This window comes from Fonsecaea pedrosoi (assembly GCF_000835455.1).
Source record: "Fonsecaea pedrosoi CBS 271.37 unplaced genomic scaffold supercont1.4, whole genome shotgun sequence".
NCBI lineage: Eukaryota > Fungi > Ascomycota > Eurotiomycetes > Chaetothyriales > Herpotrichiellaceae > Fonsecaea > Fonsecaea pedrosoi.
In genome coordinates, this window is record NW_013550612.1 from 60,061 (window position 1) to 86,672 (window position 26,612).

Here is a 26,612-nt window from a genome sequence, read left to right on the forward strand (position 1 = left end):
AAAAGAATGACAGATGAGATTATTGTCGCTTGGTGTTACTTGTTATATGGAGTTGACACATGAGAGAATTGGTGGAGAGTGATATTGGATTTTATCAAGCGAATCCTCCCAGATTCGCCCCAAAGGTCATTATTGGATGAGCCTTTCCTGGCAGGACGAAGTTTCAGCGGAGAAAAGGTTGGAGTAATTGTTTTGCCGTAGCTAAAGCATCAACTACGGCCCATGGACCACGACGGTCTCTACATCACTCCGACAATAAGCTTATAGAAAAAAGGTTGAAAGAAGCCTTGACGTGTTATGTATGTGCCCGGGTATTCCACATGGACATCGACGTGCAACGAGATTAGAGACACGCGATACATGTACCGAGTAGTATTAGGTGGTTGTAAATTCCAAAAGGGGCAGGATCTACCAACCCAAGGTCGCACCTTCCCGACTGAACATGCAGCACTGCGGCTGACGTTGAGGCACGTGTTCCTCCTTCATGCACCTCTTCGTATAACTGTAACTGCTTGTAGGCGTTGTTCAGACCACATATCCGACCACCCCCCAGAATCCATCCTCTCGGGCCTCCAGGAGCCAGACTTACTTTCAATTTCTCCGTTGCGATCCTCCTGAATCCTGACCTCAGCATCCCATCGAGCTCTGGTGCCTCCCCTGTTTCGCATTCAGGCTTCCATCGCTTCAAAGCCCCAGCGTCTCCACCCCCCGAGAAATGGCGCCCTCAAGCAATTGGTGGGCGCCGAACCCTGTCATCAAGCTCAAAGATTAAACACAGCTTGCAATTTCCACCGGCGCAAACATTGGCGAATTCTCGACGCTCACGCAATCCACTTCCGACGCGCCCTGTCCCCTTTCGGCTCTAAACTACCCCTGACACCAAGCTTTTCTCAACAACCACCGTCCATCGTCTCCTCCAAGCGTGACCCTATTGCCAGCAACGGCGTTGAACGGCTTGCAACGTTCGCAATCCTAACCGTTTGGCGTGATGTGGCTGATACTCGAACCCCGTGTCCAAAGATTGGCATTTCGCTTCAAGGCCCATCGTTGCAGGATGACCAGCCGATCCTCATCGCCTGTCACCAGCGCATTGTACCAACAGAAGTCCACCGCCCTATCCACTATGCTAAACTGAGACAGTTCTGCCCCAGCCCAACGATGCCTGATGGCATGCGAGGCAATCATCCCGCTGGCGGAAACCCACAACCCACGGCTTCGCGGCAGGCCGATCAGGCTGTCCAATCTTGAAGGAAAGGTCAAAAAAAGAAGCCCCCAACGGTGAAAGCTAAAGTGATATACAACCCCTACTCGCGCCTCTGTTTTGCTTCTCTTCTTTTCCTTCCCGTACGCATCATATTCCTTCAAGTCACTCCTTTGTGCAGGCAACTCTGCCTGCGTCCATTCGTTCTATAATGCGTTCTTTTCCTCTTTTCCTCACCGCTGCTGCGGCTGGTCTCGCACGTGCTTCCAATTGGGAGTCCGATGTCACCGTCACAGCCACCTCAACTCGAACTCACACCGTCTGCCCGGTAACGCAGGTCCTCACATGCGACGCTTCGGGTCCTACGGATGTCGGCGCAGGAAATGGCTGGCACCCTGGCCAAGGGAACAACGGTGCTGAGGATTACTGGGCTTCGCTCTGGAATGAACAGAAGTCCAAATATGGGATCGGAAACGGCGGAAACACGGCCACCGCAACTGGCGCACATCCCGACAATGGCTTCGGACACGGTCATGGCGGTCATGGCGGCCACGGTTCGACGCCATCTACGACAGCCGGCGGCTCAGGCCCAACAGACACCGGCGGGAACGGTGGAAACGGTGGCAACGGTTCAGGACCAAGCAGCAGCTACAGCTACACCTCGCCCACCACCAGCGGCGGTTCAGGCCCAACCTCATCTTCAACTGCCACAACCTCAGGCTCCGGTACTTGTGCCACTTACACCCCTGTCAAGAATGCCACAGACGATTACTGCAACTCCGCCTCTGATCGCTCCGTTTGGTGCGACAACAAGGATATCAACAGTGATTACTACACTGACTACAAGACTGGTGTCACCCGCAAGTACACCTTGACGATTACCAACACCACTTTGGTCTTCGATGGCACGGGCCCCAAGCTCGCTCTCGCCATCAACGGTCAAGTCCCTGGCCCCGTGATCGAGGCTAACTGGGGTGACATGGTCGAGGTCACTGTGATCAACCAATTGCAAGACAACAGTACATCCATTCACTGGCATGGTATCCGCCAACTCAACACCAACGATCAGGACGGCGTTCCCGGTGTGACTGAGTGCGGTATTGCTGGAAACGGTGGCAGCCGTACATACAAGTGGCATGCAAACTCGTATGGTACTTCATGGTACCACAGCCACACTTTCGCCCAGTATGGTGATGGTATCCGCGGTCCTATCGTCATCCACGGACCCGCCACTTCCGACTACGACTACGACATGGGTACAGTTATGATTGATGACACGTAAGTGAAACACCTGTGCTAACAGGTCACGAGAGTCTAAATTTTTGGCAGTTTCCCCATTACCGCTGCTGCAATGGCATCGCGCATTGCTCACGTCGGACCTGGCGGTTCCTTCAACACCCTGTTCAACGGTATGAACAAGAACCCTGATGGAACTGCTCCTGGTGGAACTCCTTTCTCGTGGGGAGTGAAGCCTTGCAAGAAGCACTTGTTCCGCATCATCAACAGGTTTGTTCGGCCCTGGTCCCGCTTAATAACATCTACTAAAGTTGTTACAGCTCCGCACAAAACAGCTACATCGTTGGCTTCGACAACCACACAATGACTGTCATTGCTGCCGATTTCGTGCCCATCGTGCCCTACGAGACCACTACCCTCAACATCGCAACTGGCCAGAGATACGATGTTATTGTGCAGATGGACCAAGCACCCAGCAGCTACTATGTCCGCGCGGTCATTCAGACCGGCTGCCCGTCGGGTGGTGCCAACTCTGGTTTGGGAACAGCTAACGCCATCATCAACTACGAGGGTGCTACGCCTGTCACTCCCGTCATCTCGACATCCATCACCAACGTCACTGCCAACATTTGCCAGGACGAACCTCTTGCTTCCCTGGTGCCATACCTGGAGAAGCCGGCTGGCACTGTTACTGCCTTCCAGGGCTCAGCATCCACTATTCCTGCCGGCTCTGTTACCTCAGTTGCCACCAACGATGACGGAACTGTTTTCCAGTGGTACATTAACAACGCCGTCATCAACGTCAACTACAGCCAGCCTACTCTTCAGACCTTGGCACAGGGTTCATCAAACAACAGCCTGGTTAGCAATCCTGTTGTTCTCAACCAAGCCAACCAGTGGGTTTACTTCGTTATCCAGAACCAGTTCTTCGCTTCTCATCCTATGCACGTCCACGGTCACGACATCTCGGTTCTCGGCACTGGTACTGGCACTTTCACCTCCGACCTGGTCAGCTCTCTCAACTTTGACAACCCAACGCGTCGTGATACTGTCATGTTGCAAGGCTCTCCAGGCCCTGGTTTCCCAGCTGGTTACACTGTCATTGGCTTTGAGACCGACAACCCCGGTGCCTGGCTCATGCATTGCCACATTTCGTGGCACGTTGATGGCGGTCTTGCTCTTCAGTTCCTTGAACGACCTGACGACATTCCCGCCAAACAATATGTTAACCAAGCCTTTGAAGATGAATGTTCCGCTTTGAGTGCCTATGAGAACTCCAACCCTCAAGGTGCTAAACTGGCTGGTCAATCTGGCCTGAAGGCTCGTGGATACACTGATGAGTTGGATATCGAGGTCTTCCGCCCTGATGCCAAGATTGACATTCACAAGTACCGCAAGCGATACTCCCACCGCCACCTCCATTAAATGACCAGATCCCAAGTCGAACGCCATTTGCACGCAGCAGCAGCGTCGAAGTAAATAATGGGAGGATTCTGGTAATGCATGCTCATGTACCCTAGCATAAGTTTTGTCTATCTTTCGTCATGTGCCAATTCTATTCATTATAGGAACTCGGAGCTTTCTTTTAAATGACGGTGATGAGTGGAGCTCGTTGCCGTCCTTTTTCAAAGTAAGATGTCCAGATCATCTCTCGATATGGTGCAATGTCTATACCCTAGTACCTCGTACGACCTTTTAGCACAATGTATACTAGATCACATGACTTTGAGACGAGATGTTACACCCTGTTCCCCAACTCCAGCGCCCCCATAACCTTGGCATTTTTTCCAACCCCATTATTTAGTAATACCGCTCTCCACCACGTTGAATGCACAGAATGTGGAGGCCCCTCCACCCTTCATGGGGAAATCCCGCGTGTCCCACGAAGTCGTTCTTCGGATTCGAATGCTCTTGGTCTTGATGACGGTGCACCAATGGGGGGTTACATACAGGAGCAGACATGGGGTCGTCCACCTCGACCCTGAAAACCACTCCAACTCTCCTGTTTTCAAGGTGTTCTGTGCGACGTATATGGACTTCTCAATACCTCGCAGAGCGGCGGACCATCTGAAAGCTTGACGAGTGGGCTTGCAAAAGAGCATTGTGTGGCTTTTGTAGGAAGATGGAGGTCAAAATGCCCAGCACCCGTTTGCTGACCTCAGTGCGCCTCGAGAATGTCTCGCCTCTGAAAGCGATACTGGCCACCTGTGTCGCATTCCCCTTGATATTCATCATCGGCTTCTACCTATGGGTCACACCGAGTACACTGAAGGATTCGAGACGGAAACACCTTCCCCCCGGTCCTCGCGGTTTGCCCTTTCTGGGAAATTTCTTTGAAATGTCAAAGGCTGAAACGTTTCGATTTCAGGCGCAGAAGTGGGCCAAAGAGTATGGGGAGATCTTCTACACTAAGATGGGAGGAGCTGATTACATCTATTTGTCATCTCCGACTGCGGTGAAAGAATTGATGGACAAGAAGTCTGGCATATACTCCTCCCGACCACCAGCACCGCTTGCTAGCGACGTGGCTTCCGCAGGTCGACGACAATTGTTTATGCCATACGGGCCCAAGTACCGCGTTGTACGGAAAATCGCCCATCAGCTCCTCAATATAACTGTTTCAACCAGCTATCAACCTATTCAAGACCTTGAATCCAAGCAATTGATGTACGATCTGCTCCACGACCCGGAACACTTTTATGACCACAACCGACGCTATTCATCGAGTGTGATCCTGACAGTGGCATATGGACATCGGATGGCCGATTGGGACAACCCATTGGTCAAGAAGATCTACAGTGTGGTCAACAACCTACAACAATTTTCCGCACCGGGTGCTTTCCTCGTGGACACATGGCCTTCGCTGCGATATTTCCCCCAGTGGATGTTTGGTAACTGGAGGAAGTTTGGCGAGAAATGCTTTGCACATGACTCCGTTGTCTACCTTAATCTCTGGGGAGACTTAAAGAAGGAGGTCGACGAAGGCAAGGCTAACCCATGCTTTGCGAAAGATTTCTACCTCAGCAACCCGGAGAAACTTGGATTAGATCAGCTTCAAGCAGCATATCAAACCGGTGGCCTGGTCGAAGCTGGCTCTGAAACAACGTCTGCTTTCCTCAACTCTTGGATTTTAGCAATGACCCTGCATCCACATATTATGAAAAAGGCTCAGGAAGAGGTCGATCGAGTGGTTGGAGGAGACAGGCTGCCCACATGGGAAGATGAGGCAAATCTACCTTATCTCAGAGCCATGATTAAGGAATTACTTCGTACTCGCCCGCCCAATAAATTCGGTATTCAGCACTATACGACTGAGGATGACTGGTACAACGGCTATTTCATCCCCAAGGAGACAGTGGTTGTCTTGAACTGGTGGTAAGTGTCTCTGGCATCTAGCATCATAACTTCTTTCTGACATGCGCACAGGGCAATAAACTATGATCCAGCTCACTGGGACAAGCCCGACGAGTTTATGCCAGAACGCTTTCTCGGCTACGATCTCCCAGCCGCTTCCTACATCAACATTGGAGACCCCAACCAGCGGGACCATTTTTCGTACGGAGCAGGAAGGCGAGTCTGTCCCGGTGTCCATGTGGCGGAGAAGTCGCTATTCTTAAACATTGCTCGTGTCCTGTGGGCCTTTAACATCTCCAAGAAATTCGCAAAAGATGGAAGTGTGATTGAGCCTAATACTGCAATGGTTCCAGGCTGGATGACAATCCCTCAACCATTTGAATGTGATGTTACGGTGAGGTCGGAGAAGAAAGCGGCATTGATCAATAAGATTTGGGCCGAGACCAAGGAGACCATGGGTGAGAAATAGGTCGCTGGCCCTAGGGATGGCTGGTTTCGAAGGCTGTTCCAAGCATGCTATATTTAACGTCGCCGAATGTGCATCCAGTATTTTATTTCTTGCTAGATTGAAATGGAACGATCCAACAGTCTCCTCCCGCAGTCGTGCGCAGTATTGCCATTATAGTGGACATTTCTTTGCAGGTCTAAGTCTCACAAGTTGCATCCACAATGTTGCAGAGGGTGCACTGCTGAACAGTAGGGATTGAGCACATGCAGCGAGTAGTCATATCTGAGCATCCTCTAACTCTCTGAGATGCGACTGTGATTGGCTCGCCACGACGTTCGGCAGAAGGAAGTGTCGGCAAAGTTGCCAAATCGAAAATATTACGTCCGAGTACAAGGACACAAGCCGCACTTGGTTCGTGGTCGCGTCAATCAGTTGCCTGCTTTTGAATCAAAGACAGGTACCGATCACTGTTTCTGTTCCATAATTCTGTTCTGCCAGGAAAAATCAGAGCTCCAAGTACAGTAGACATTGTTACTCCTTTTCCAGACTGTTCTCAACCCTCCGCCTTTGCCGCCCCTAGCTCTCCGGCATGCCTGCAACCACTGCAGAGACGCTTTCCCTCGTGAACAGGCAGGTCTCGGTCGCTCCTCTCGTCCTCTTATCAGCTGCAGATCACTACGGTCGCTCGGCCAAAGGAACTCGAAAACGAGTCGTGGGTGTTTTGCTGGGTCAAAATGATGGCAAGAATGTGCGAGTTTCAAACAGTTTCGCCGGTTTGTTGACAAGCGCCCTCGAATACGAAACATCGCTGACAGATAATAGTACCCTTCGAGGAGGACGAAAAAGACCCGTCCGTCTGGTTCCTAGATCATAATTATGTCGAGTCGATGCGGGAAATGTTCAAGAAGGTCAACGCGCGAGAAAAATTGATCGGATGGTACCATTCTGGCCCGAAGCTGCGAGCATCTGATCTCCAGATCAACGAGCTGTTCAAGAAATACACTCCCAACCCTCTCCTTGTCATCATCGACGTCCAACCGAAGGAAGTCGGCGTACCCACAGACGCCTATTTTGCTATTGAAGAGATCAAGGACGACGGAACAACTACCACCAAGACATTTGTGCATACCCCTTCGATCATTGAAGCAGAGGAGGCAGAAGAGATTGGGGTGGAACATCTTCTCAGAGACATCCGTGATGTCGCAGTCGGCACCCTCTCCTCCCGCATCACCCAACAGCTGCAGTCGCTACAAGGTCTTCATCTACGGTTAAGGGACATAGGCACTTACCTTCAAAAGGTCCTTGATGGCGACCTTCCCATCAACCATGCCATCCTCGGCAATCTGCAAGACATTTTCAACCTTCTCCCGAACTTGACGACGCCTCCGGCTTCCCGACCGAATGGCAAGAACCAAATTGAGAATAGCGAGCTAGCTCGTGCGATGAGCATCAAGACCAACGATCAGCTGATGACTATTTACCTGAGCTCGCTAGTCCGCGCAATCACCGCATTCCACGACCTCATTGACAACAAGAATCAAAATCGACAACAGCAAGAAGAAAAAGAAGCGAAGAAGGATGAGGCAGAAAAGAAGGAAGGTGAGAAGGAGAAGGACGAGAAAAAGCAGGGCGTCAACGGGGCGGTAAATGGAGACAAGAAAGAAGGTGACGAGAGTGGCAATGGAAAAGGAAAAGGCAAGAAGAAGAGCTAGACATCTAAATGTCTGTGACTTTTTGCATTGAGCAGGGCGTTTCGACCAACAAGCTCGGCTCCAGGGCATGTTTTGTCTGCTGAACATGGGCAATGTATAATATCATGAAGACACTAAACTAGTGTGCAGGTCCGAGGCGGCTGTGGTCGTCTGAATTATGGCCCTGGAGCCACTGATTTTCCCAGCGATGATGGGCTCCTCTGGAGGCGGCCAAAAAAAAACAAACGCATCAAAGCCTGCTTCCCGTGTTCCGCGAGACGTCCTCTCGACTCCGCACTTTCGAAGAGCCTCGCTGTTCGAGATGCGCCGTGCCTTTTCATACTACTTGTTTTGCAAGGGCAAGCAAACGGTGTCTTCCTAACCGTAGTCCCAAATACCTCCATGCTCTCCCCACCCGCCTCCCCATGCACTTGCTTCTTCCCGCGAGACAGTTGTCTCCTTTACGCTGTTTGCGAAAATATTTGGGGCAGCTTTTGCCAGGAACACTGCTACAATGTGTTTGCAGCTCGGTGTTCTGGCGAGCTTGACAGTGACAGAACCACCAAATTTGTACTCATATTCGGCCGTCGCCTTGGATGGGCCGGTCCGGCCAACGTCAATGTCGTCGTCAACTACCCCAGAGTTTCGACCATGTTCCAGATTCAAGCTCTGAAACACGCTCACGCTGAACGCCGGACACGTGCAATTCCAGGTCTCGAGGCGGACTTCGTAAAGCGGGACCGTGCTGCTGTGGCCACCATGATGATAGTATCGTGGTCGCGAACTTTGCTTGTCCGCAGTGGTTGAAGATTGGACGTAGAAAACCTCCCAGCCACGATGATCTGGTTGGACCTGAGGATTAACTTCTGAGCATTCGAGTAACGAGCGATCCTCTGCTGAAGAACGTCTCTGTCTGGGAATATCTTCTGGGTCGTCTCCCACCAGCACTGGGGAGTTTACCACGAGTTTCGTAACCAGGCCTCGGTCGAGGATGTCAAGGGCGGGAAGAAGTTCATGAGGGAACAACATGTGCAGGGTCAAAAAGATTGGACGGACCTTCCGCTCATCCAACAGGGACAGGCGCTGGACCCAGTTATGACCTGCCTGATCTGGGCTGTCCTGCAGAGGAGGATGTTGTCGTTTGTCCTGTGGAGCGATGTTTGGGGCCGAGAGCTGTGACAAAGCCCTGAAGATTGAATCTAGAACCGATGGCTGTGGACGATTCCAGCTCATTGCGAGGGCTGAATATCAGAAACGTGTGTCGAATCCACCCCAGAGGCTTGGCGCCATGCTCATGAGCTTGCAGTGAGCAATATCATTGAAGATCACAATGAATTGGTTACTGATAACGTAGCATCTTATTATTGTCAGGACGGGGCCTGTTCTATTCGTGGTTGTGGACTGTAGAAAGAAAGTGGAGATATTGAAATCGCTTTGCAGGGTCTCCCCTCAGATACATCGCAGTCTACCTCGTAAATGCCAGGTATCCAGCGACTCTAAAGACAATTTCGGGGCTAATCCCCAACTTTACCTCGAGACTACGCTCTCGATATCACTTCCGATACACTAGGCACCCAAATATCGTGGTCCTATATTTGACAAAATCTACCATACAAGTTGTGGATTCGAGATGCTCAGCCTTGCCATCGAACTCGGCCGCCCTTCATTACGCTCACAACACCCAAAGGAACCTGCGCCGCATCCACTATTTGGATGCTTCCATACTTTTCGACAATTTGGGAGCCGTAGACTGCGAGTATCCATTTCCAGTAGGCATTCATAGAATCAAACGCTTTGACAATGCCCGTAGACGACGATTTCTGACTGCGGGTTGGCGAGGGGAGCTTGTCCAGCCATGCAGTGGTCTCATTGGTCCCATGAACCTGAAACTCAGCAGGGACCTCGAGTAGGTGAGAGTAGGTATTATAAAGGTTGATAGATCGCTGCTCGCGGTACTTGAGGTATTCGTCCTTCTGCATGAACTGGTCGCCAAAGGTAGGTAGTCCCGATGGGTAGGAGGTCTTTCGGCCGTGAGTCTTCATCTCCGATTCGAATTCGGCTTTGGCAGTAAGATATGACTTCTCCTCGCGTTCGAGGCATTTCGATAGAATCGTCTGTGGGGACTGACGCATCGTTTCCCGCATACAATAGAGTGGTACAAGGGGATTGTGTAACTCAAGGCCACCCATTTGGATGGGCCAATACCAGACTCCATCAGGAATATCCTTGACACCGAACCTCTCTTGCGCCAGGCTTGAGAGATGGTCAGTCACTGAGCCACCTGGGAAGAGTTCCTTCTGGATTTTGGCAAATGTGTCGATCATGTCGTCCACATGCTGGCGGCCGAATGCAAACGATGGCTTCCCCAGATTGTTGCTGAAGAATCGAGCCAGGTACGCGTTGTAGGCTTGAATGTACGAAAATATCGAAGTGCAATGGGACAACTGCAGCTGAAGTTCTTTGATATGTGCATCGACCATATCCTGGTCTATCACAAATCGGACGCTGTTAGCATCCAGGCGTAGGAAACCCCAACGTACGTCTCCTTTGGGCAAGCGAAGTGTCTGGGGAGCCATACTCTCGCACTCCATCTCTTGATCAGATCCCGAGAATCGCGTGTTTATGGGCCGAGAAAGGGAGCGATTATCGAACACGACGCTGCCAGTTTTTTCTTCGTTGAATTCAAGGCCCATGACAGAGGCAAATGTGCTCATTGCATCCCATCCACGCAAGCACACTTCCTCAGTGCCCCAGAACCAGAAGTCGTCGTGAAGACGGTAGAGATAATTTTGGGTGGCTTTATTCACAGCATAGTCCATGGCGAATAGAATGACCTCGCCAAAGACATCGCTGAGCGCATGCGACATTGGGACACCTCGTAGCCGAACATGGTACTGCCCGTTTGGCCCATCCTGTTCGAAGCGCATCGGGGCTTGCAGGAACGTCCGAAAGAAATCTAGCCATGTCGAGCCGATTCCAAAGAACTTTAACACGGCGAAGATGGTGCTGTGTGGGAGTGACGGCCCAAACCATTGAAAATCCGAACGAATCACAGCATGAGAACTCCCTGGACGGACATGTTGTGAGACGAGAGCCTCAGTGATGAGTAAGTGTAGGAGACCCTGCTTGGTTGCGACCGAGCCTTTCTTAAGAGTACCCGAGTTCAATCCATCATCACTAATCGCATCACGAACGCCTGGGGTGTTTGAGAATGGGCCCTCGTCATCGTTGTACACTCGGGCGCCTTCGGACTCCGTGGTTGGTAGCTGTGACATGAAATATTCCTCCCCATACTGATCTTTCCGCTGTACCTCCACACTGTTGTAGCGGGGAGCTGACTTCTCACCCAGGAAATACCATCGCCGATCCCAGTCGTTCTTGGGAATTCTTCCTCCCGCAGTCCTCCATGCAGGGGAGAGGAAGAATTCTGTGAGGCAGGATTTGAAATGGACTGCCCACTTAATACCAATGGTGTGAAGTAGAATTGCATCGAGGACATCCTCATCCATGAACACTCGATATTTCCCGTTCAGCTGCCGTCGCTGTTCGACAGGTATTGCACCGTCGATGGTCGTCCACTTCCAGCTTTCAAGAGAAGCAAATCTCATATTCAACACGTCGGCAACTTCCTGGAGCACACCCGGATTATTTTGAAAGGACTTTAGAATAGCAGCCTTCTCGTCGGATAAGAGATCGGTCCTTAGGAGGCCAGTAATTGTGACTTTGAGACTGTCTACACTGCACAGTTCAGCAGTGGAGCGAAGAGTCCTACAAAAAGCCTTGGTGGAAGTCTCAATATTCTGGAAGTGCTTGGATATTTCATCGTCCGAATTGAAGAGTTGATTGAGATAGCGACCAATCGCTGTGTCATCAGTTTCGCGGTTAGTGAAGACGATGGACTCCCACTGCGCTCTCTGTTCGTGCATTTCCTTCCGGCCAACACTCTCGAATGATGATTCTTCCATTGAATTTTGTTTCGAGGGGTGCGTTTGTACATCTATGGAACTCGAAAGCCATTCGGTCACGAGCTCAGAGAAGAATTGTGCGTGTTCATGTTGTACACTTCTCAAACTGAGGTGCTCTACCAACTCGTCATGGATTCGGTGGACGATCTCAGTGGCAAAAGCTGGATCTTTGCCAGCTTGTCGGAGGAACAATTGTTGGTTTCGACGGGTTCGTGCAAGGTCAGAAGCTGGTTCAGAGTCGGAATCAGAGTCGGATGAGTCGTCATTGACAACAGTAATGCCGGCTTGCCGACAGGAACCGACCAACAGCCTGCGCGTGCGTTCCAGGTCGTCCTTGAATGGTCTTGCTTCACGGATGATGTCCTTCTTGGATGCCTCGAAGTGATCACGCTGTTTCCTGACCTCCTGGATTTTGGTGGAGGTCACGGAGCGGAGAGTTTCTGGAAGCGCTGAGGAGGCCATTGTGGTTGTGAAAGATCACCAATCGTGGAGAAGGGAAGAAGCAGATCGATCGGAACGCCTGGCAAGTATTGAATGTACGATAAGACGGTTAGCAAAGACTATCCGAAGGAGCTTGTGAGGCCCCCGTTCGCAACATGAGAAGCAAGAGGGATTTATACCATTGTCAGCTGGCGATCAAACCAGTACAGTGACTCACAGATCACATTTCATTCTTCCTAAGACCACCGTTGTATGTGGCCTCCAAGTTCCTCATGACAATGGCGGGAGTGTGGCCTACAACGAAGTGGAGTGTTGGAAACGAGACTGGCCATCAAAAAGGGGCGACGACGAATCCTATCAAAGTCTGTGATTGGACATTGACACAATTGGTTCAAGTCACGGTAGCCTGGTGTCTGGCGGCGCCGTCACAGCCAAGCTGCCCGAAGAGGCCTGAGAGGCTAATCGGCTACCGCGGCGCATTCATGACATAAACCGCAATATGGCACATAATTGTCGCCCGCCCTACCTACGCGGTACAAAGATACACACGAGGTCTTGCCTTGCGCATCTATTCCATCCGTGCAGACCAGAGTATGCTTTCATCGGTCGAGTACAGAGCAGGATCGTCACGCTAGACGCTCTGTCACCATGCGTCCGCCGAACATTGCCAATCCTGCGCAGTCCATTCCCTCCTCTCTATCATGGACGCACCAGAGTCCCATCCGCCTCCCAACTCCAAAGTGATTATTCAATGTATTGATCCACATAACCTATTTGACCGTCTCGAACCTCGACTATCAGCCAGAAGTCCTCTGCGCAACTTACACTGGAAAGCTCCCAACCGACCACTCCGATCGATCTCAAATCTTAACATATCACTGACGCGGGAAGACCCCTCCGCTGGGGCACAATCCAACGTTCGGCGGCATCAGATACCAGGTCTGCGTGAGACCCCTTACGTCAAATTATATCTCCTACGGTGCGATGACAAGGAAGCCTACAAGGAGAAGGTCAGGAAAGAGGTCCGCCAGTGGGTCAAGACGCACACGTCCTCAAGCGATGGTAAACTGTCGAGCAAGAGCCAGGAGGATCATGATGCTTTCGAATGGCTGATTGTCCACGTGGTTCTTCCAAACACTCCCGCTGCTAGCCAGCCGAAATCATCAAAGCACCTCTCACTGGAAGCCTCGGAGAGCACCGACAGCGTCAATAGCAAGTCAAAGTGGTCTGGCAAAAGCCCATCCACGGTTTTTGACAAACTGAGAGCCGATTTCAGCAGTTCCAAGTCGTCAATTTCTCGCGTTGCACAAGTTCGCCTCCTCGACCCTGGAGACAAATCAACGCCCTTGACCTCTGCGGAGGTGGAAGAGCAGTGGCAAGACTTAGTGGACTGCCTGAAAACATGTATCCTGCGCTCATTTGATGCTCGGGTTGCTCAATACGAGTTAGACATCCGCGAAAGAGACAGTCAAAGAAGTTTGCCTGGCTGGAACTTCTGCACATTCCTTATCCTCAAAGAGGGTCTGGCCAAAGGCTTTGAAAACTTGGGATTGCTTGACGATGCCCTTGCCGTTTATGACGAGCTTTCCTTGGGTCTCGACACGCTGGTCAAGGAACAAGCTCAGAGAAACGATCACGATGAGAGCGGGGCATTATTGACCTTTTCCAAAGAATCCAAGGATCTACTGAGAGCAGCTCTGGACTCGGAAACGCAGCGTGTCCCGCCTATAGACGTCAGCTTACCGCTTGACCTGAGTAGCATTCTTGCGGCAGATCAAGATGACTCTCCCTTTGACGTTGAGAGGAAGAATTACCGCAACCTTATCCTATCTAATGATGTATCGGCGTTGGACCTTCGCATCTATCTCTTCACCCGGGAAATGGAGATCCTCACCAGGCAGTCGCGGTTGGGAGCGCGGAAATCCTCCCAGGCAGGCGCTACGGGAGTCGATTTCAACGTGGTCGCAGATTTAGTGGAACGAGCCATGCAGTTTATCAATCTTGTCGGTCGCACTCTCCGATTTGAGCTTTACAATGCCTGGGGTGGGTATGAAGGATTGAGCGAGAATGAACTGCGTACCCAGAGAACAGTCACAAGCAATATTGTTTCCAACTGGCAATGGCGAGCCACTATACAAATTCTTGCCCAAGTTCTGCCAGCTCTGGGTGGCGATGTCGATTACACCAGCCAAGAGTTGTCACTGGACACTACTGAACTCTCTTATGATCTCGACGCAGCTGCTATAGACCAGCTTCATGGGCCTGCGGAGAGCTACCAACACATATCCCTTACTTCTGGTTTGCGGTCGTCTTCTCGCGAACGGTCTCAGGAACGAAGCAAAAGGCATTCTTTGATGCCGAATGGGACTATTCTTCGACACGGGCCGTCGAATCGAACAGGGTTTGAGCGTCTCGCTCTGTGGATATCAAAGCTCATACTCATGGCGAGACATTTTGTCGAGACCTTGGAGGCTGTGAAACCGTGGGTTCTGAGTATGAAGCATTCTGCCCAGGAATCAAATGGGAATGGAATGCAGCCCATTGCCACCAACGGCGATGTCAGCCAGGGCTCGGTAGGAAAAGACCAAGACCAAACCCACCTCCACACCGAGCTTCTCGCAGGCTTAGAGTCGACGACATTGAAAGCAGCTGCGACATCAAAGCCAAGCTTCCTCAGGCTTTACGCTATGTTTTCCGTCCTTGCTTTTCGGATTGTATCATCTACGAAGAATCGATCTACCTCCCGGCAAATATTGACAAACCTCGTCGAGATGGAATATTCTCAAGGCAACTGGTCCACTGCTGCACGATACCTTGAAAATATCCTTGGTCCACTTCCACGTGGGTCACATCATCCTTCTGAAGAATACCTCCTCCGAATCTATGCCGAGTGCCTCAAGTGTCTTGAGCGGCCTAAGGATTACGCGCGATGTCTCATTTCTTGTTTGCACCACTCCAGAAAGGCTGGTCGTGCGACTTCCTCGAGATCTTTCTCCGAGGCGAACCAATATTATATGGATCAGCTTTTCCAGGTATTGCCACATATTCCAGCAACAACACTACGTGCGACATTACTGTTTCGCATCTCCGCAGTTTCGCACCACATAACTCCACTTGAGAACAAGGATGGCTTCACTATCTCAATGAAGATGAGTAGTCTTCCTGGTGTCTCGACACCACCGATCGATAAGGTCAAATTGCGGCTCGTTGCCAAAGACGGTGTTGAACCGCGATTCATATTGCTCTTCCTGTCTGAAACAGTGGTCATCGACTCGACAGACAAGACCATAGCCCTGGAAACTCCCGTGACAACGCATGGCTGGTACGTGCCGGATGAAGTTGAGGTCTGCATTGGAAATTTGAGACTTTTGCACCACTTCAAGTCGAGGCTAGACGACGAAGCTGCCGGATTTAATGATTCACTTAGCCCTCACGCAGAAGTGGTGCCGCTTCTGCTCTACCCCAGCTATCGATCGTTTGGAATCAAGATGTACCCCTTCCCGGTCATTCATTTGGCTCAGATCCGTAGGCTACTACTGCAAATCAGGCCTGGGCGAAACGATATCAAGCAGGTCAAGCTTCGCTTGAGGACGGCAACGGCTGGACTAAGGCTCAATATTCATGACTCCAAATTGGTAGGTGACCAACATGAGTCAAATCAAGTGCAGACGGCTCGAGAAGGTGACGCTTTAGTGATGGTCCTAGACAACTTGGGCTCATTGACGGTCACGGAGGTCGAAATCCCGTACACCATGGAGACTGCGTCCGAGCCAGCCATAACATTGCGCCTTGAGGCCACTTATGAGACGGAGCAAGGGATATTCACCTTCTACGACACAGCTTTTGTCAAGGTGATCTTACCTGTAACAGTCAATGTTCAGGATGTGTTTCGTAAGGATTACATGTACTCGAGATTCACCATCATCCCTTCGACAATGGTACCCCTTCGTCTCTTTGGCTGCAGTCTCGACGGCAATGACTCCTATGAGATGGTTTCAGGCGGTGGCTTCGCCGAGCCATTCGTGGTGTTCCCGAAGCAACCTGCTAGTTGGACCGTCCGTCTTGTGCCCAAGGACGCAAATGCTGATAATGTCAGCAGAAGGCTGACTCTGGTTGTTGACTTCCAATCCCTAGATGGGGTGATGTTGGCAATTCTGGAGACACATTTCACTAGGGAGCTTGCCAATTCCAAGCATGCTTTCGCCGCCCGGCTTCTAACATCGCACCTACTGGAACGGGTCCGCACCACATGGACCGAGCAGGATGTGGAAGTTGCAGGACTAACACAAGAATTTGAAGTTTGGAAGATGGAGGATATGGCGTGGCCATCAGTCCTGTGTGCCTTCGACCGACAAAGAAGAGTTGAGATTGAAGATTGGCTTCAAAATTGGCATTCTCGAACGCCACCGATCAAATTTTCGTCTTCAAAAGTCCCTCAACGACAGCTCAGACTATATGTCGACATTCCTTCGCGACCGGTCCTAGTGTCCGCGTTTCTAGATGCCGCATGGTCAGTGCCACCGCACGCGACTGCAACCATCGGCCAGCCATTGCAGGCCGAAATCGTCATCAAACTCGAAGACCAGATAGAGGGAGAGCTGGAAGGATTGTTTGAGATCGCGGCCCTTTCAGATTCGTGGTTTATTGGAGGCAGACGCAAAGGCACTGTACGACTGGGCCCCGAGGCGGTACGTATGGGCTTGATCCTGTTCCCACAGCATCTCGGACACCTGCTCGTTCCCTCGGTCAGCATAAAATGTCGCAGACGGGTCAGAAACAGTGGCAAGGACGAATGGATAGATCTCGTGAGTGATGTGCAGAATCCTGCTCATGGTCGAAGTGTTCTCGTTACCCCAGATTTGCGGAGCACCACTGTGGAGGTGTTTGGAATGATACCAGACGAGGGCGTTGGCAGGCTAGTGGCAAGCGGGAGTCGTGGAGTGGGCTGAGACCCAACTACTCCGTACAGGACCCCCAACACGCCCTTCACCGCCATGGCGAGACTCCAAGCTGGCATGAAACGATGCCAATATATTTTTTTGAGCCGCAGCTTGGACATTCGTCCTCACTACTGTGTGGTGACACTAAGCGCCAGGAACCGCCTCGCTTTGAGCCATTCCAGAAACCTTGACTCCAGCTATTCGGACCAGTCGCAGAGTCCAACTCCAGGGTCCGTGCTCGGTACGAGCCGACTACCACGCTTTAAGCAGATTGGTGCGGTGGAGTGATGACATCGGCGGAGGTGAGGGCGAGTCATGGTGGGTTAGCGTTAGGTCTCAGCTCCCCAACAAATTCGTTTTCGTTGGAACTCCGATTTCACCCTTGCACACCACAGACCACCAGCTCCCATGCTCCCAGCAACGCTGATCATTCCAGTGGACAACCAGTGGTGCCAGGGACTTCGGCTGGAGACAACATCACCTCGTCATGCTTGAACCTTCCCCATTCGACCGAGGCATCAGCTCTGCCACCTACCTCTGACCTCAAGTCCTCTCAGCATGTGAAACGACAACCACTCTGCTACAGTGCGAAGATCTGTTGCACATGCCATAGGGGCACGATCGATTGGCAACCATCCCTTGACACGGGCAGCAATTGCCGGCACGGAATGCAACATGTGCTCAAGGACCCGACCATCAGCGGTCAGTCAATGCGCCCAACCGACGCACGACATCCTGCCGGGCGTGTCAGCGGCGCCTTCCTTTGATCGACAAGATGGCGAAACTGGAGCTGCCAAGAGTCGGGCAAAGCCAGAGGTTCAATGGTTCTTTGAAATAATCGGTCAACGAAGGGGGCAAACCCGTGTATCCTCAAGCCTGGGTGGGGTGGAATCAGGGAGAGGCACCACTGCACACAAATGTCTCCCAACTCAGTCCCTTGCTGGGGAAAATGTGCCAACCAGTCAAGTCCCACTTTGGGGATTTTGCTGAAAATCTTGGCCAGGCCGTGTTTGCCATCCGAACAATCTCCCTGCGGAAGTGCAAAAAACCGAGTAATAGCAGGACGAGGATTCTGTAGACCAGTACTGACAGAAACACTCGTTCGGGGCAACAGCCTAATCCAATCACCTAGTCTTGGGTGGTCTTGGTTTTATCAGCTTACGTATAGACGCAGCAGCTGAAGATAGTAGTGGACAGAATAGACCAGTAGATGCTCGTCTGCTTTTCACTTTGGAGGATTGGGTTGTACGGAGTTTGAGCGATAAAGCAGAGGCTCGGTCGCCGCTCTCGACAGTAACCACCTACCAGGCTAGGTAGGTAGGTTTGGTAGGTATCCAGCAAGTGGGTGGGCGATCCTCGGGGCCCAGACAAAGACCCTGGAATCGTCGCTCACCGCCCAGGCACAACCGAGCAGCTAAATGGTCTGCGTGTCGATGCTAGCTGCTGGTCCCCTGACTTGCCCCTGCCGCGCTAGCCCTTGGGGGGCTTTGTTGAGATTCACGGATCATGGCGAATTTTTCCCCTCTGCCCAAAAAAACGAATTGCCCGCAGCCCACATTCACTCCACTGCCCTGCGCCTACAGGACTTTTACGATGGGAACACCTCTATTCATTCGCTGCTAGTGCTCCATTCACTCCTTTGGCCTAAAGAATACGACGCTTTGAGCCTTAATATTATTTTTCCCTCAAGCTCAGAAGCTCCCCTCTTAAGCCTGGCCCGTCGCTGCAGCCTTCTTTTATTCCTCACTGCTCTGACCTCCCCCAGCACTTCCCTCAGTTGGACTCTTCCTACGTCCGTCTTCCTAGCACTCAGGTCGAAGATTCACCTTATTGGTCTGTTGAAGAGTCTTTCGCCAGCTCAACCATGACTTCCACTGCATTGCCCGCTGAGGCAGTCCTTCGTCATCTGGCGACAACTGACTCGACCCCCAGCTCCTCTGCCAACATCTCACCTCTCGATAGTCCGAGAACCTCCCCTTCCTCGACCTCCCTGTCCTCGCTTGCATCGGAAGACGCTACCACTCAGGCAAAACAGAGCCCCGAGAGGAAGCAGCTGCTCGATACCTATGGCAACCCCTTCGAAGTGCCTGATTTCACAATTGGCGATATACACAAAGCCATCCCCAAGCATTGCTTCCAACGATCTGCGGCCACCGGTCTGTACTATGTTGCTCGGGACGTCACCTCCCTCGCCGTCACCTTTTACCTCTTCAACCGGTTTTTGACCCCGGAGAACGTCCCGTCCACCCCGTTAAGAGCTGGTCTGTGGTTTCTGTATACTGTTGTGCAAGGGCTCTTCGGTACCGGGCTGTGGGTGCTGGCTCATGAGTGCGGGCATCAGTCATTCTCGCCCAGCAAGGTCCTGAACGACACCGTCGGTTACCTCTGCCACACCGCGCTTCTGGTGCCTTATTTTTCTTGGAAAATCTCTCATGGCAAGCATCACAAAGCCACGGGCCACATGGAGCGAGACATGGTCTTCGTCCCCGTCACCAAAGAGCAATACTGCACTCGAAGAGGGTGGCTGCTACATCAGCTCGATGAGCTTACTGAGGAGACTCCAATTGCAACTGCATACCACCTGATCGCCCAACAACTTTTTGGTTGGCCCATGTACTTGCTCACCAACGTCACCGGCCACAACAAGCACGAAGTTCAGCGTGAGGGCCGCGGCATTGGCAAGCACAACGGTTTCGCAGGCGGAGTCAACCATTTCGATCCTGCCAGCCCGTTGTATGAGGCCAAAGATGCCAAGCTCATTTTCCTGAGTGATTTGGGTCTTCTCGCGGTTGGAAGCATCCTCTTCTGGGTCGGTAAGACTTATGGTCTCTCCAATTTGTTTGTCTGGTATCTTGCTCCCTACTTGTGGGTCAATCATTGGTTAGGTAAGTTATACAAACCAATCTGGTGTTTCCAAACTTCTCTTGCTTACAGGTAAACAGTGGCGATAACGTTCCTGCAACACACCGACCCTTCTCTTCCTCACTATACTCCTGAGATGTGGACATATACCCGCGGCGCTGCAGCCACAATTGATCGAGAATTCGGGTTCATCGGGCGCCAACTATTCCACGGAATCATCGAAACTCATGTCCTCCATCATTATGTCAGCACCATCCCATTCTACCACGCTGATGAGGCCAGCGAAGCCATCAAGAAGGTTATGGGTCGTCATTATCGAAGTGACACCGAGGGAGGTTCATTGGGCTTTCTGCAAAGCTTGTGGAAGTCGATGAGATGGTGTGGGTGGGTTGAACCTATGGAGGGGGCTACCGGGGAGGACGCAGGCGTGCTGTTCTTCCGCAACAGAAATGGGTTGGGACTGTCTCCCGCCAAGACACCGAAACCTACGGCGTCATAAGTTTGAGATGCATCGCAGAACTCTGACGGGTTCTGCTATTGATACGCTTTCACACGGTCTGCATGAAAATACCGGAGTTTGGGCTGTGTCAAATTGGAGCATTAAATGGTAGAGCAAGAAGACTCTTAGAGAGATAGAAATTCTGGGGAGGATGAGATCTGAAGTTGCGCAGGAACTTGTGGGTTGAGGGACGTCAACATCCTGTTCTTCCGAGCATTGCGCGTCAGGTGAGCCCGCTTGTTTCATAGATCGGCGCGACGGTCGGATATTGGGTCCGGAGCTCCTTGGAGATGTTATGCTACAGCCTAAAAGTCCAGACAGCGACTACCCTAGTAACCTAATGTGAATCGCATTACTAGAGACTTGATCCTCCGATGTCGTGTACGATTACGGCCGAATGGTATAGGGCCTGAGGAATAGAGGAGGCGAGATGAAGTAATGTACCGAGTACTCGTGTCTGCCTAGGGCCTTCAACCACTGTTTGTTGTGTACTCGGGAGGTAGCCCCTTACGGCCTTAAATTGTAGCTTAGCGGTGTGCGGTCTATATTCAACCCGCTGTTCACGTTTCACCTTGCGGAGATGTTGCTGTCACACTTTCGTCCTCCACAAACGAATTGGGGGGTATCTCGCCTGATTCAGAGCATTCGTGCGAAAGCCATGCCGCCGCCCAGGTCAAGTTACCTTTTTGGTATGGAGCCCAGACGTTGCAGGTAGCAGGTTCCTTGCCATTGGCACCTCCGCCGCCCAAATTGATACCCCGGTTTGCTCTCTCGCTTGCGATTCGTCTCGTCCGAAAATGCAAAGCACATCATGCACTCAGCGCGATGAAGTTTAGCAAGGTTGTATCCATGGCAGTGGCGGCTTGGTGGTACAGGCTGTGACCGTGATATATAGTCGACTTTTTTTCACCAGCCTTTGTTTTTACACATTCGATATCAGCTTTCATTCCTACTTCTACAACTCCTGGTTCATCTCATCGCTAACGCCTTGAAAAAGTGCTTGAAATACGCGACAGTCGTCTGTACATTGCTCCCACTATGGCTTTCAAGAGTGCCCTTCCTCCCTTTGTAAAGCGCCCACGTGCGCAGAGTAATTGGCCCGACGCGAGGAGCAGATTTCTTTACGTGAGTCTCCGCAACACCATTACTGCACGGTTCCGAGCACTGACTCTCTCCAGGCTCTCCGAGAAAACTTCTCGGTGTCGACGTGGATCCTCCTTGGGGCTCTGCTACAGTCCCTTATCGTCTTTATCATACCGCGCTTCTATGCCATGCTTCCTTCTCTTATTGTGCTTGGAGTCCGTCTGGCAGATACAATGGCCATTACTCTAGGTCGGAAGAAAAACCACTACCTCGATGAAGCTCTTCCGTATCGCGTTTCTCCGCAAATCCCGGACGAGGATGGCACTTTTCACGAGGAAGCAGCGGAAGAAAAGCTTGCTGTTTTCATGCTAGGAGCCAAGGTCAATCACCCGCTTGGGATTTTTGCCCCCAACGTCAAGACTATCGGCGACTATCTGAGCCAAATGATCCAGGATCTCGAGGCTGAGAATCCTGATCTTGGCTACTACGGTGGTTCCAACTGGACGAGCCAAGATAAAAACGGCGCGACAGAGCTCATGAATCTGAGTTACTGGCGGTCGGCCGAAGATATCCACAAATTTGCGTACGGCAAGCTGCATCGCGAATGCTGGGACTGGTGGAATAAGACGATCAAAGAAAATGATCATATCGGCATCAACCACGAAATCTTCGAGGTGGACCGCAAGCACTGGGAGGCCATCTACGTCAATTTCCAGCCGACGATGCTGGGCGCCACGACGTATTTGAGAAAAGGCGACAAGATGGTCGGTGGCACCGTCGAAGACCAATGGATCTCTCCCCTTGTTGACGCCAGCAGGGGCAAGCTGAGGAGCAGTGCCGGTCGACTAGGCCGACAGCCAGGGGAGCTCTATGAAAAGCATGGACTGGCCCCGGGTGCTACTTACGACGAGTGAGTACGTGCAATTCGCAGGGGAGGGTAATGAAGATTTTGGAATCTGCACAGAGACTGTCTTTTTTAATACCTGGAGTTTGAATTGGTGTACGAGTTATGTACTGGCGTCGTGGTCTGTTTGGCAAAATGAAGGATCTTTAAGTCACCATGCAGCTCTTTTTTCTACAAATCCGACTCTTATTGTTGACCAGGAATAAATGAGTATAGTCGTCTATCAACTTTTCATGGTTGGTCGCTCGTCTAAACGTGGCAGGCAGTTCTACCCGTTCCAATTAGGGCTGTGGATCGTTGTGTGGTGGAGATGGGTGCAACATCTCAACCTGTTCTGCACATTGTTGCACATAAAATTATCACTAGCCTTGTCACAATTGGAAGCGAGTAAAGATCTAGCCGATGTGACCTGAAAAATCGCATCGCGGATACGAGATTGTGTCTATTTGACAGTGTCAAGAGTGTCGGAGTGTCAAGGGTGTCAAGCTCAAATTCAAGCTTTTCAAGCTTTTTGTAAAAGCTTTAGACAGGCGCTTCGTACAACGTCGACACAAGTCACCCACTCGGCTCACACTCTCTTCAATAGATGCGATCAGCGATACTCTGCTATACTCTGTCGATTTAAAGCGAGCGCGAGCTGGTGGAACCTCTCACAGTAGTGCATGATGAAGTCCAAGCAGCAATAAGTCGATGGGCTTCGTACATGTCATCCAGGCGTCGCGTACGACCCTCAATGCCACCCCTTTGGACGGTTCGAAGTTGTCCGACGCGAGAACGGTCTTAAAGAGCCAGTGCTGCAATCCGATCCAGCATGTGATTTCTCTCCCTCGGAATACAGTTGGCCACCACGGCGCCGGTCGGGTATAGTGGCTTCTACCAATACAGCGGCGGCGTCTCCTGACAGACAACACCTCAATTCTAGGTTTACCCGAGCCATACCTTTCTGTAATCTGTCATGGATCGAAATATCGGTCATCTCTCTGGGAACAAGCAGATGTTGCCATGCTAAAACCAACCTTCACACACCAGCAACTCAATCATCCGGTCCATGGGCACGGTTCTTTCGGATATAGCCGATAATTCTCTCGGAAAGAACATTTCACAAACAGGAATGTTTCTCTGTGGGCCAACACCCAATTGCCTAGACACAGTGATGCCATAACACTCCTTCACCGTTTGATACCGGCTTTCCACGGCAGCGGTACACCTTTTTGTTGACCAAGTCTCGTGGCCGAAGGAATCGACACTGTCCCCTACTCAGCTGTGCGGAATTTGAAACTTTTCCGAGCAACACATGAAATCAATGAGGTCAATATCACAGGCGGGGAGCCGATGGCGGGTAATTCCTACTGCGTGGAGACCCCGCGAAGTCGCCAAAGAACTCGTCCGAGATCCAGTGCGGGATGATATCCAAGTACCCATGGTTTATATGCGTCCTCGATCCCTTGGTCAAGGTGGTGGCATAAATCTGTACAGGGGACTTCTCTACAGACTTCATCTTACCCCTTTCCTGGGATCATTCCAATTGCAGCGATTTTCGCCCAAGATGGCTAAATCGAAGAATTCACACATCACGCCTTACAATCGCTGGGTCATTATTCTCACGGGGTTTGGCTCTATTGTAAGACCGCCGTTGCCCAGGACAGACAGTCCTTGCGAGGCGGTCCGGATGGCTGACCACTAGTGATAGACATACGGATACTGTTCATCGGTGATCAGCTCCACCATTGGCCAGCCAGGATGGTATTCCTACTTTGACCTGCCAACGCAAGGTGAGCCGGGTTACGGTGGTAAAACAACCAGCACGATCGCAACCGCAAACGGCCTTTACAGTGCAGGCGGTGCCATCGGCACCCTGCTGGTCATGTGGACTGCCTCTGCCCTCGGCCGTAGGGCCAGTATCCAGCTAGGGGCATTTACGGCCTTGGTCGGTGGCGTCCTGCAAGGCGGCGCAGCAGCTATAGCGTGAGTCTGCCACAGCCCTAACCCTATGTCACAAATGTTGCCACAATTATCCTGACACGTCCAAGCATGTTTCAGGTCGGCAGAATAGTGGCAGGAATAGGCGTGGGTGTCTTGGTAACCATCGTTCCGATGTTCATCTCAGAGCTGTCCCCCCCAGGGAGCAGAGGGTGGCTCGTCGGACATCACGCAATCTTCCTTGTCTGGGGCTATCTCCTGGCTTCCTGGGTCGGATATGCCTGTTACTTTGCGACTGCTCACAACGAGGCATTTGCTTGGAGGTTTCCCCTCTGTCTACAATGCCTACCTCCTCTGGTTCTGCTTGTGGGGTCACCGTGGCTGCCTCATTCGCCCAGGTGGTTGATCTCCCTGGACAGGCACGAAGAGGCTTTCCAAATCATTCGACGGCTGCGTACAACGAAAGATGATCCGAATGAAATCGCCGCCAAAGAAGAGTTCTACCAGATTCGCGAACAGGTGCGTGTCGACAATGCGAAGTTGAAGAGCTCCGGGCAGCCAGTGTGGAAGCTGGTCTGGACCAAGAAAAGCTACAGGAAACGCATGATCGTGGGGTTCTTGACACAATGGGGTTCTGAATTCTCTGGGCCGCTTGTCATTGTGAGTTCAAGATGACAGAATCAGTGCGGAGTCGCGGTGCTGTGGCTGACTTGGTTTAGAACAACTACTCGGTGATACTCTACACGAGCCTGGGAATGGAGGGGTCCATGCCTCTCCTGTTGTATGCTCTTTGGAGTTGCACTTCGTGTGAGATTCCCCTGTCTGAGATGAGCGACAAGACGTGCTGAACATGACTAGCATTGATTTACAACCCCTTTGGCGCATGGCTTCATGACAAGGTGAACTCACGCCGTGGCATGCTGATGTTCGGCACCGCTGGGTGTCTCGTAACGACCGCTTGTCTCGCAGCAATGATCGCCGAGTACGCCGGGACGGACAACCGTGCAGGCAACGCTGCCGGGATCTTCTTCGTCTTTTTCTATCTCACTTTCGAAGGGTAAAGCTCGAACCGCTCTAGAAACCGTCGTTCCGACTGACATTCCCCCACAGCACATTCTGCGATACCACCATGTACATCTACGTCGCGGAGATCTTCCCCACGGAAATCCGACCTATTGGGATGGGCTTCTCTCTCTTCGGCCAATTTGCCTCGACCATCATCCTGCTGCAGACTGCGCCGATCGGGTTTGACCGGGTGGGCTGGAAGTATTATCTCGTGGTGATCATTTGGTGTGCCGTCTTTATCCCCATCATCTACTTCTACTTCCCGGAGACAGCTCGACTGAGCCTGGAAGAGATCGGCCAGAAGTTTGGAGACGAGGTCGCGGTTCACGTCAACGACACTACCGAAGAGAAGAGGCAGAAGCTGGACGAGTTCCTTGCCAATACCGACATTGTCCACCTAGGTCAGGGTGAGGGAGAGAAGAGAGCGGACGTTGTCGAAGTTCGCCAGGAGGGGTCCAAGGCTGCTGAAGTCTAGAAAGGCCAAAACAGAGTGACTTGAAGGACAGTTGGGACGCGGACAGACCTGGGGGCTGGCGAGCTGTTAGTCCCACGGTGAACTTGAGGAACGGCTATTTCAAGTCTAGGAAATGTCTGTCGCCATACCCAGCCGGTGGATTGCGTCTTTGTACAGTGGCCAACTGTTACAGTCGTAAAGGACAGAACAGCCAGTACCAAAAGTTGTATTGGGAATGGGCCCTTGGTCATGAACCGCCAGACAGGGTCCATCCTTGATCTACTACTATAGTGCCTAATAATCTGCCATGATTGGCGAGATATTCCGCCCTCTTTTTGCTGAACAAGAAGGGATGCAGGTGCATACATTACCGACAGCCTTCTCCGCACCACAGTTTGTTGCGGATATGGTCGAGGGGGACCAATACCTGCAAGCACGGCTTCTCTGGAAGTCCTGAGGTGGTAGGATCCCAAACCTGAGCGCCGATCTTGGTTCGAGCACATTTGTCTCCCTTCCTCGCCATAAATTGGGTTCACAATATGCAAACAG

At 51.7% G+C, this 26,612-nt stretch overlaps 9 protein-coding genes across 9 annotated transcripts; 7 read left to right on the forward strand and 2 right to left on the reverse strand.

Moving 5' to 3' along the window:
• Nucleotides 1–1,412: 1,412 nt before the first annotated feature.
• Nucleotides 1,413–3,862, forward strand: Z517_05778 (uncharacterized protein; the record flags this gene model as incomplete). Its single annotated transcript, XM_013427520.1, has 3 exons — nt 1,413–2,479; nt 2,531–2,707; nt 2,758–3,862. 3 exons carry the CDS (start codon nt 1,413–1,415, stop codon nt 3,860–3,862), a joined length of 2,349 nt encoding a protein of 782 aa, XP_013282974.1.
• A 709-nt stretch (nt 3,863–4,571) lies between these two features.
• Z517_05779 (uncharacterized protein) lies at nt 4,572–6,260 on the forward strand (the record flags this gene model as incomplete). The annotated part of the gene is made up of 2 exons (XM_013427521.1): nt 4,572–5,812; nt 5,864–6,260. The coding sequence occupies 2 exons, from the start codon at nt 4,572–4,574 to the stop codon at nt 6,258–6,260; spliced, it is 1,638 nt and encodes a 545-aa protein (XP_013282975.1).
• A 568-nt stretch (nt 6,261–6,828) lies between these two features.
• Z517_05780 (26S proteasome regulatory subunit rpn-8) lies at nt 6,829–7,951 on the forward strand (the record flags this gene model as incomplete). The annotated part of the gene is made up of 2 exons (XM_013427522.1): nt 6,829–7,012; nt 7,062–7,951. The coding sequence occupies 2 exons, from the start codon at nt 6,829–6,831 to the stop codon at nt 7,949–7,951; spliced, it is 1,074 nt and encodes a 357-aa protein (XP_013282976.1).
• Nucleotides 7,952–8,308: 357 nt separating this feature from the next.
• Z517_05781 (uncharacterized protein) lies at nt 8,309–9,163 on the reverse strand (the record flags this gene model as incomplete). Its single annotated transcript, XM_013427523.1, has 1 exon — nt 8,309–9,163. The coding sequence occupies one exon, from the start codon at nt 9,161–9,163 to the stop codon at nt 8,309–8,311; it is 855 nt and encodes a 284-aa protein (XP_013282977.1).
• Nucleotides 9,164–9,564: 401 nt separating this feature from the next.
• Z517_05782 (uncharacterized protein) lies at nt 9,565–12,357 on the reverse strand (the record flags this gene model as incomplete). Its single annotated transcript, XM_013427524.1, has 1 exon — nt 9,565–12,357. The coding sequence occupies one exon, from the start codon at nt 12,355–12,357 to the stop codon at nt 9,565–9,567; it is 2,793 nt and encodes a 930-aa protein (XP_013282978.1).
• A 680-nt stretch (nt 12,358–13,037) lies between these two features.
• Nucleotides 13,038–17,285, forward strand: Z517_05783 (uncharacterized protein; the record flags this gene model as incomplete). Its single annotated transcript, XM_013427525.1, has 1 exon — nt 13,038–17,285. One exon carries the CDS (start codon nt 13,038–13,040, stop codon nt 17,283–17,285), a length of 4,248 nt encoding a protein of 1,415 aa, XP_013282979.1.
• Nucleotides 17,286–19,140: 1,855 nt separating this feature from the next.
• Nucleotides 19,141–20,637, forward strand: Z517_05784 (uncharacterized protein; the record flags this gene model as incomplete). Its single annotated transcript, XM_013427526.1, has 2 exons — nt 19,141–20,161; nt 20,219–20,637. The coding sequence occupies 2 exons, from the start codon at nt 19,141–19,143 to the stop codon at nt 20,635–20,637; spliced, it is 1,440 nt and encodes a 479-aa protein (XP_013282980.1).
• A 1,038-nt stretch (nt 20,638–21,675) lies between these two features.
• On the forward strand, nt 21,676–22,634 carry Z517_05785 (uncharacterized protein; the record flags this gene model as incomplete). The annotated part of the gene is made up of 2 exons (XM_013427527.1): nt 21,676–21,762; nt 21,816–22,634. 2 exons carry the CDS (start codon nt 21,676–21,678, stop codon nt 22,632–22,634), a joined length of 906 nt encoding a protein of 301 aa, XP_013282981.1.
• A 1,536-nt stretch (nt 22,635–24,170) lies between these two features.
• On the forward strand, nt 24,171–26,084 carry Z517_05786 (uncharacterized protein; the record flags this gene model as incomplete). Its single annotated transcript, XM_013427528.1, has 6 exons — nt 24,171–24,245; nt 24,315–24,589; nt 24,655–25,204; nt 25,264–25,351; nt 25,403–25,601; nt 25,655–26,084. The coding sequence occupies 6 exons, from the start codon at nt 24,171–24,173 to the stop codon at nt 26,082–26,084; spliced, it is 1,617 nt and encodes a 538-aa protein (XP_013282982.1).
• Between the last annotated feature and the right edge of the window lie 528 nt (nt 26,085–26,612).